We start from the raw sequence: 9,052 nt of genomic DNA, 5'->3' as shown, positions 1-9,052 counted from the left end.
TATGCGAGCAAGAGCTGTTTTATAGGCGTGCAGGACCTGTTTCATTTCCATGAAGAAGAATAGTTTATTTGGCGCCGTATCCGTCTGCTGATGCCTTGTCGTGTCTTCCCTCCCTGTTGGTGTTAGGCCATGGCGAAAACGACACCATGACAGCCCGGGCACGCTCGGCCAAACGGAAGGACACGATGACAGGCCGACAGGCCGCCGGGCACGTTCGGCCGAAGGGGGAGACGCACCTTGCTGCATGGATTGATTCCAAATGGAAAGAACCGGTTGAAGCAGTTGCGTTCCTGCTATGATTCCGACTAAAATACTGCTCCATCTTGTACTGCGTCTGCCTGCCACATTGACCTGCAAGCTCAGTGTCAACGTCGACTGAGCTATACAGCAGCTCAGGCCGGAGCAGGCTCTTCAATCAGATTGGCCTTGCGGCCGGTAAACTATAGGTTAGGTTTTGTGGTTCGGGTGAGATGGATGGAGACATTGGTTACCTCTTCCGCGCTTATACATATACTCCCTCCATCGCTTCCAAAATAAATGTCTCAACCTTAGTATAACTCACTTATTTTTAGGACGAAGAAAGTACAAGATATTTAAAGTGGGCTAAGCAGGGACCCCTCACGTTCAATTCCAGCGCTGGGCGTGACCACGTGAGCTTTTCTCCTGGGCTATGTCCGGACGCCGACACTAGGCATGGAGAAACTCGGTGCCCGCGCGCTGTTCGAGGGTATGCCTCAAGCGGATGAGTTGTCACACGATGAGGCGAACAGGCAGATGTTTGAGATGACCCATGACGAAGGCGTTAGTGGAGGCTGCTACAAGGACGGGCAGGTGGATGACTTGAAGTCCACGTGGCCGGGCACATACACCCAGTCTGATACGTACACCCAGTCAGACACGTACACATATCCGGATTAGGCCACCGGCCAGCATGAGTAGGAGGAGGACGGTGAGAACGACGATCCGGATGAATTTGTTGCCGATCCGAGACAGCTTCAACACGAGGGGGGAGGGCGAGTTGCTCTGCAATGCGTGGTTGGCCACTAGCATCGATCCGATCCATGGCACAGAGCAAAAGAGCTCAACATTGTGGGCCAACATTCACACTTGGTTCCATGAGTACAAACATTTTGAGCCCTACGCCCACAAATTCATCGGCAAGCGTGGGCTGAAGTCTCTCAACCATTAATGGTACAAGAAAATAGGTTGTCTAGATAAGCAATTAGGTGACAACCTATATGACAAGCACAAGATAAACACACAATAAAAGCTTTCACAAAGTAAAGACACAAAGTGATTGCAATTAGAGTCGATGCAGACAAGGATATGTTGCCAAAGTTCCCTCCTTTGGGGGAGGTACATCCGCGTTGGAGAGGTGTGGAGGCCAATGCTCCCCAAGATGTCACTAGAACCACCTTATTCTCCTCACGCTCTTGAAGGCAGCGACCGAACCTTTACAAACTAGGTTGAGACTCTCTCCACAACTTAATTGGAGGCTCCGAACACCACCACGAAGTTACCGCAATGGAATGTGGCTTCGAAGTGACCTCTTCCGTCTAGGGTGCCAAACACCCAAGAGTAACAAGATCCATAAAAAATGTATGGGGGATTCAATTCTCCTTTGGTGGAAGTGTAGATCTAGGTCTCATCCCTTAGTCCCTAGCAAATCGACAAGTTTGGCTGGCTAGGAAAGGAGATCAGGCAAGTTGGATCTTGAGCAATAATAGAGCAAAATGTGGAGGAAGAAGGGATTCTTTGGCGAAGAAGACTCACTATTCATATGGCGTGGGTGGGAAAATCCAATTGTTATGTTCTGAAAATGCTCAAGCGGTACTATCGCTCGGCGGAGCGGTATTACCGGTAAACATGGGAGTGTTATAGAGCCCATGAAGGACCAGCACGGAACCGACACGTTAGTACTACCGGAGTAGTACTACCGGCACAAATAAGAGGTACTACCACGCATTTGCCTATGGGTAACAAAGACTCCCACGATAGTACGCGACACACAAACAGCGGAAGTACCGCACAAGTGGTACTACCATAGATGCCAGCGGTACTACCCACAAATGTCGGAAGGCAACAGAGACCCTCATGGTAGAACACGTGGCACACGAGAGGAAGTATCACACAAGCAGTACTATTGCTAGGAGCCAGTTGTACTATTGCGAATTACTAAAGGGTAAAAAAGACCCTAACAGTAGTAGACGCGGTATAGCACGGAAGTACCGCACAAGCGGTACCACCGCAGGTACCAGCGGTACTACCGCTTGGTAGATACTAGTATAGCCGGATCATAATAGAAAGAATGCTCCAAAGTAGGGGAAGGTGTCATGGGTGCATATAGGATGTGTGTGTTGAATCCACCCCTACCTTCCAATGCGGACACCCTCTTAATAGAATGGATTCCCTACCACTCAAATCAAAAGAGAATAAACGCCAGAAAATTCCTCTTTGCTCTTTTCCTAAGAGGAGAATCAAACCATCTTGTGTCATAGATATGAATCTCTGAAATGCTTAATGCACATGGGTAATCCGCAAAAAAGGTCGTCATCAACACCAAAACCAATTAGAGAGACATGCCTTTTTCACAATGCCTATGAAAAAGGTTGATCATGTATATAATAAATGAAATATGTATGTGGCAAACCAAATCATTTTTGCAAATATACCACACGAGCTAGATGCCGTTCATTTTGATCCGACGCTCGCGATTCGTTCCATGCAAGTCGAATGTTACATGTACGAGAGTGTTTGTTGCTTCTGTCGCTGGCGGGCGGGCCCTCTCCCACTCCCCCCTCGAACCGTCTCCCACGTCATCCACACACTTAATCCCCTACTCGCTCGCATATGTTCGTAACCGCGCACCCACTCCACTCTCTGCTTCTCTGTCGCTCCACCCCGCTCTCTCTCCATCGACAACAAGCAATGTCTCTTCTCTTGTCGATTCTTGGCGCCTATAAGAGTAAAACAAGAGGCCTAGATTTTTAGGTTTTTATAGGCAGTTCATCTCGGTTGTGTTTTGCTTATCATGATGGATTATTGTTCTAAAGTTATCAGTGGTGTTTGGTGTTTTTTATTCATAACCATTTTTCGTATCTTATCTTGTTTCCTGCTAGTGTGTCTATTCGATTTTTTTGGTGTTGTTACTTACTTGATCTTAATTGTAAAAATTACCATCAGTCATGTGAACAATTTGTCAGCAATCCATTGTAAAATTAACAAGTTCGTGCTTTCAATACTCAATCCCATATTGTCCAATATATTTTTGGTATGTGTGTGTGTGTTTTTGCCATCCTTCGTATGCACAATTTATCTTGCCTGATACATACAATTTATTAGTGTATCATAAGCATTTTTCAGGTCTTCAATATCTACTAAAATAGTTTTTTTCTCCCATCTCTATTGTGCATCAATTACCTTGTTGTATGTTCATAAGTTACTAGTGTATCATAAGTAATAGGTGTGTGTCTATTTCTTTAGCAGCTATGTATCCTATATACTCACTTTCTTTGTTTTTTTGTGTCAGGTCACAATGCCAAGGAAGCACAAATCAGATGACGACATTGAGGAGGTAAACCCCTTGAAGAAGCATAAGCCCCCCATAGATCAGAACATGGCATCTCCTAGTGCTCCTATGTCTGCATGCAAGGACATGTGAGATGAGAGAATGTGCGCGATTGATGACATGGATTTCACTAGTTTGAGAAATATCAAGTGTGTCGTCCCCTGTGCCGGCGACGATGGTCGCCCCCAGGCGGATCCCGCGCTCGGAGATCCACCGCGTGCCCCCGGTGGAGGAGCCCGCGCCCGCCGTCGAGGCGCCCTAGGAGGTTGCCAGGGGCCGTCGCGACCGCTGGCTCCGCTCCCCGCGCCAGCACCGGCCGAGGCCCCGTCGCCGCGCCCCGCCGCGCCGCCCGGCCTCCCCTCCTCCCCCTGTGCGCCGCGACGCCGATGCCTGCTCCAAGTGTCTCTACCCGGGGCACCCTCGCTCCGAGTGCCGCCGGGACTGGCGCTGCCATCGCTGCGGTTTCTACGGCCACATCGCCCGCGCCTCCTCCCAGCCCCGCCCCCGACCCGCTGCCGTGGCTCCCCCGGCCAAGCGCCCGCGCCCGTGTTCCCCGGAGTCCTCGGCCTCCAGTGTGGCGGGGCCATGCCGCCCTGCCTCTCCTGGGTCTGCCTTCGGGGCCGGCGCCGCCTCCTCGCCCCCGAACGCCTACGAGCCCTCTCCGTCCCCCGATGCAAGCTCACCAGCCCAGGCCACGGAGACCTGCCCTGCTCCTTCGCTGTGCGCCACTGGCAACTCCCAGGGTTCCGCCCGTGGCCCCGTCCCCTTCTCCGGCCACCCCTCGCTCCGCCCCGCCGGAGCCATCTGCTACCTTCCGTTGTCTGCCAAGGAGCACGATGCCGAGGCGGCTTTGGGCCGCGCGCTCATCATCACTGTCGCGGGCAACCGCACCCGCATCTCCAGCTCCGAGGTTGCGGAGGCCATCGCCTCGCGGCACGGCCTGGACGCACGCGACTTCTCCGTGCACCGCCGTCCCGAGGACTTTTTGGTCCGCTTCCGCTCCGGAGAAATTCGTGCTCGTGTCGCCGCGACGAACCTGCGCACGCGCAAGTTCCGCCAACTCTTCAGCCCATGGGGCAACCTCGCCAGCGCCGAGCTTATCTCCGCCCGCATGCGCGTGTTCATCGAGATTACCGGGATCCCGGACCACGGTGGCATCGCTCCTCGGCCGAGACCCTCCTCGCGTCGTACTGCATGATTGAGGCGCTTGCTCCTGAGACTGCCATTGGCAGCGACATGTCCATCTTTCGCCTCACGGCGTGGACGCTGAACCCCGACGCCATCCCTCGGACCTCCGAGCTGCTTCTTCCGGTGGATGACGGCGTGCCGCTCGATGCCTCGACTGTCTCTGTGAGGCGCTTTGCCCTCACCTTGGCACGGTTCCCGGTCGCAATTCATGTCTCCCAGGCTGAAGACTACAGATTCCCGCCGACGCCACCGCCACCCTCCAGGCCGGGTACTTATGGTGATGAGGCCAGAGGCGACGATGCCGGCGACTCCCCTCCTCTGCCGCCCAAGTGGCCACGCTGCCACGACTTCCCGCCACGCCGCTCCGGCTCCGGCGCCGCTGGGGCCGCCCACGGCGGCCGGCGCCACCGCGGTCGCTGCCAGCCCCCCTTTCGCGGTTACCAAGGCGTGTTGGGCCCCTACCCCTCCGCCCCACGTAACAACACCAGGCTTCCTCCTCAGCAGCGTTTGTCCTTCCCGCTGCTTTTGGATAAAGCAACCGCTCCGCGCCAAAGCACCTGCCAGTCCACGCCGTGGACTAGTTTCAAATTTCGAAACCCGGCGCTGGCTCGTGCCGAGAACGGCCAGGAAATTCCCCCCAGCGCCACCCCTGCCCAATCAGCGGGTTGCCCTGTGCCCGGGCCCACGCTCCAGGACGATCCGATGCCAGTGCGCCAACATCCTGTTGTTGCGCCAATCGAGGGCTCCTGCGAGGATCCTGTGCATGGCCCACCACCCACGCCTCCGCGCCAGCTGCTGATTGGCGGCATCCCTCCCACGTCGGGCCTCGGATCCTCATCTGCTGCCCCCCTCACACGGTCGTTGGCGACTGGTGCTTCTGATCTTGTCGGGAACCCCGGGATCTGTGCCCTGGCTACCACCCACCCCGACAGCCTGGCGATGCATGGGGATGTTGCTTCCATGGCCCCACCTGGTTTGGCACTTCCTATCGCTACGTCACGTTCCATGCATGGGGAAAGCCCACCCCCATGCAATGCTGGGCAAGTCTCCTCGCATGCCGCACCTGCTAGCCAGGCCATGCATGAGCCAACTGCTGCCACTTCGGTCCAAGACCAGGCACCAGCCCCTCCCCTCCAGCAATTCATCGAGGCGGTGCAAGTCCCTACCGTTGCGCTGCTCCCATCCCCTGGCCCCTGACGACGACGTGCCATCCCGATAGACTTCACCCCGCGTCGGAGCGACCGGATTGCCAAGGCAGACCGGGGCCTTGACTTGGAGACGAAAGCGAAGCGCGTCCTCCTTCGTCGACTCGGGATCCTCAAGGACGATGAGCCCGTCTCTGCCAAGGCTCTTGAGCAGTATGCCAAGCTCTTTGCCAAGCCTCTGGCTGCAGATGTTGTCCAGGCGTTTGCGGACTTTTACGGCTGGTCGGTGCCCCGCCAGTTGCTTGAGAGCATCACGCCATCGACGAGGCCTGAGACGGAGCCACGCCTCGTCGAGATTTGACTATCGCATTTCTTCATCACCTCCTAGGCCCCCCTCTCTGTATGGATAGTACGATAATTGTTTTTTGGAACGTCTGTGGCTTGAATAGCCGCGCGAAGCATACGGCCGTCCGAAGCGCGCTCTCCGCTTCCCCTCCTTGTATCATTTGCCTCGAGGAAACAAAGCTTTCGTTGGTCTCATTGGATCTTGTGATTGAAACTTTAGGCCCCCGCTTCCAGGATTTCTTCTTTCTCCCCTCGGACGACACCCGTGGCGGAATTCTCATTGCTTGGCAGCGTACCCTAGTGACTCTCTCCAACCCTTCCATCGGCGACCACCACGTCACGCTCCTTGTGACATCGCCCTCCGGAGATCAACACTGGTGGCTTACGGGAGTGTATGGACCGCAAGGGGACACCGATAAGATCACCTTCCTCAACGCGCTACACGATCTCCATGACACTATCGCCGGCCCTTGGTTGCTCGGGGGAGACTTCAATATGATCTTAAGCGCCGAGGACAAGAACAAAAACCGGCTGAACTGTCGCATCATGCATCGTTTCCAGCGCTTTGTGGCGGACATGGAGCTCCATGATATGTACCTCACGGCCGGCGGTACACGTGGTCGAATGAGTAGGACTCCCCGACGCTTGTGCGCAATGACAGAGTGCTCTGCACCCCCTCCTGGGAGACGGCGCACCCCACTTGCATGCTTCGTTGCTTGTCCTCCACCACTTCCAATCACTGCCCCCTAGTGGTCGACTGCACCCCGCGCTCACGGGCCCCCAGGCGTTTCCATTTCGAGTGATTCTGGCCCAAGCTCGAGGGCTTCCAGGCCATGGTAACTGGGGCATGGGCCTCGGTGCCCCCGGATCCGGACCCGTTCTGGCGCATCTACGCTCGCCTCAAAGCTACTGCCAAGCACCTTCAAAGCTGGCGCGCCAAGAAGCTTGGCCATATTGCAATCCAGCTGATGATTACTCGCGAGCTCATCGCGCGCCTGGATGCCGCGCAGGACATACGCCCCCTCTCGCCGGCGGAATCTTGGCTTCGCCGGGAGCTCAAACGAGCCTACCTTGGTCTAGCTTCCTTGGAGCGTTCTATTCAGCGCCAACGCACTAGATTTGCCTGGCTCGGGATGGGGAAACTAACTTTGCCTTCCACAAGATCCATGCCGCGCATCGACAACAAAAGAAATTCATCGCCGAGCTGCGTGTTGGAGATGTTGTGATCCGCAGCGAGGAGGGCCTTGCTTGCGCAACCTTTGAGCATTTCTCGGGCATCCTTGGCACTGCCGATGAGCGTCCTTTCACCCTAAACCTTGGCATCATGGATAGGCGCAACTTCAACCTCTCCGAGCTCGAGAGACCTTTTTCCGAGGATGAGATTTGGAATGCTGTCAAGCAGCTCCCCACGGGCAAATCGCCGGGCCCAGATGGATTCTCCTCAGAGTTCCTTCGTTCATGTTGGCCAATCATCAAAGACGACTTCTGCGAGGCCTTTGATAAGCTCTTCACGGGCAACGGGCGTGGTTTCCAGAAGCTCAACGAGGCCCTTGTTGTTCTCCTGCCGAAAAAAGCTGACGCTTCCACACTCTTCGATTACCGGCCGATCAGCCTTATTCACCTCGTGGCCAAAATTTTCGCTAAGGTGCTTTCGCTTCGCCTCGCTCCGAGGCTCAGTGAGCTTGTCTCCACGAACCAGAGCGCGTTTGTGGCTGGGCGCTCGGTTCACGACAACTTCCTGCTGGTGCAACAGACAGCTCGGTACCTCCATCAGATTCGCGCCCCGCGAGCTATGCTCAAGTTGGACATTGCTAGAGCTTTCGACTCCGTCTCTTGGGCTTTCCTGCTCGAGACCATGTAGCACCTTGGATTCGGGCATCGTTGGTGTGAGTGGATCGCCATCCTTCTCTCTACGGCCAAGACTAGAGTTCTCATCAATGGGAAACCAGGCCCACCGGTCCTCCACGAGAAGGGGCTGCGACAGGGCGATCCCGTCTCCCCCATGCTGTTCGTCTTGGTCATCGACACGCCAAACACCTTCATGCAACACGCGGTCAGCATGGGAGTTCTTCGTCGCCTTACCCCCAGGCGGATCGCCTCGAGCATTTCCCTATTTGCGGATGATGTTGTCTTATTCTGCCACCCAGACGAGGACGAGCTGACCTCCGTCAAGGCCATCTTGCACACCTTTGGGACGGCATCCGGCCTACACACCAACTACGCCAAATGCTCAGTTACCCCCATTCAGTGCTCTGATGAGGCTACATCTGTGATGGGCGCAACCCTTGCATGCCAAGTGTCCTCCTTCCCAGTCAAATACCTTGGACTGCCGCTCTCAACCCGCAAGATCCACTCTTCGGCCCTCATGCCCTTGATCGACAACCTCGCTAGGAAGCTTTCCTCCTGGTAGGCCTCGCTTCTCTCCCGTGGTGAGAGACTGGCACTTGTTCGGCACGTCCTCATGGCGATGCCCGTTCACATCATGCTTGCCATGGCGCTTTGTCCCACCATCTTGAAGCTGGCGAATCGCATAATTCGAGATTTCTTCTGGCACGGCAGGAAGGATGCTAGGTCAGGCAGCTGCCCCATTAACTGGCAAAAGGTGTGTCAGCCGCGGCAGCTTGGGGGCCTCGGCATCCGTGATTTGCAACGAGTCGGCATTGCTCTGCGTGCTCGTTGGCTATGGCTACAGGCCACCGACCCGACGAGACCCTGGAGCCACCTTCACTTGCCCGCAGCTTCTGATGTGAGACAGATCTTCCGTGCCTCAACTTCCTGGACACTAGGCGATGGCAACAAGTGTCAT

The 9,052-nt window shown here is 55.5% G+C and overlaps 1 protein-coding gene across 1 annotated transcript; it reads left to right on the top strand.

Annotated features, from left to right (window-relative positions):
• Window positions 1-8,248: 8,248 nt before the first annotated feature.
• On the top strand, window positions 8,249-8,656 carry LOC147973543 (uncharacterized). The gene has a single exon (XM_087524713.1). It carries the CDS (start codon window positions 8,249-8,251, stop codon window positions 8,654-8,656), a length of 408 nt encoding a protein of 135 aa, XP_087380839.1.
• Window positions 8,657-9,052: the final 396 nt, after the last annotated feature.

The sequence above is a fragment of the Triticum urartu genome, chromosome 5A (genome assembly GCF_056163025.1).
Source record: "Triticum urartu cultivar PI428250 chromosome 5A, HENAU_Tu73, whole genome shotgun sequence".
Classification (NCBI taxonomy): Eukaryota; Viridiplantae; Streptophyta; class Magnoliopsida; order Poales; family Poaceae; genus Triticum; species Triticum urartu.
Note: the sequence above shows the minus strand (reverse complement) of the source record. Positions and strands in the feature narration are given on the sequence as shown.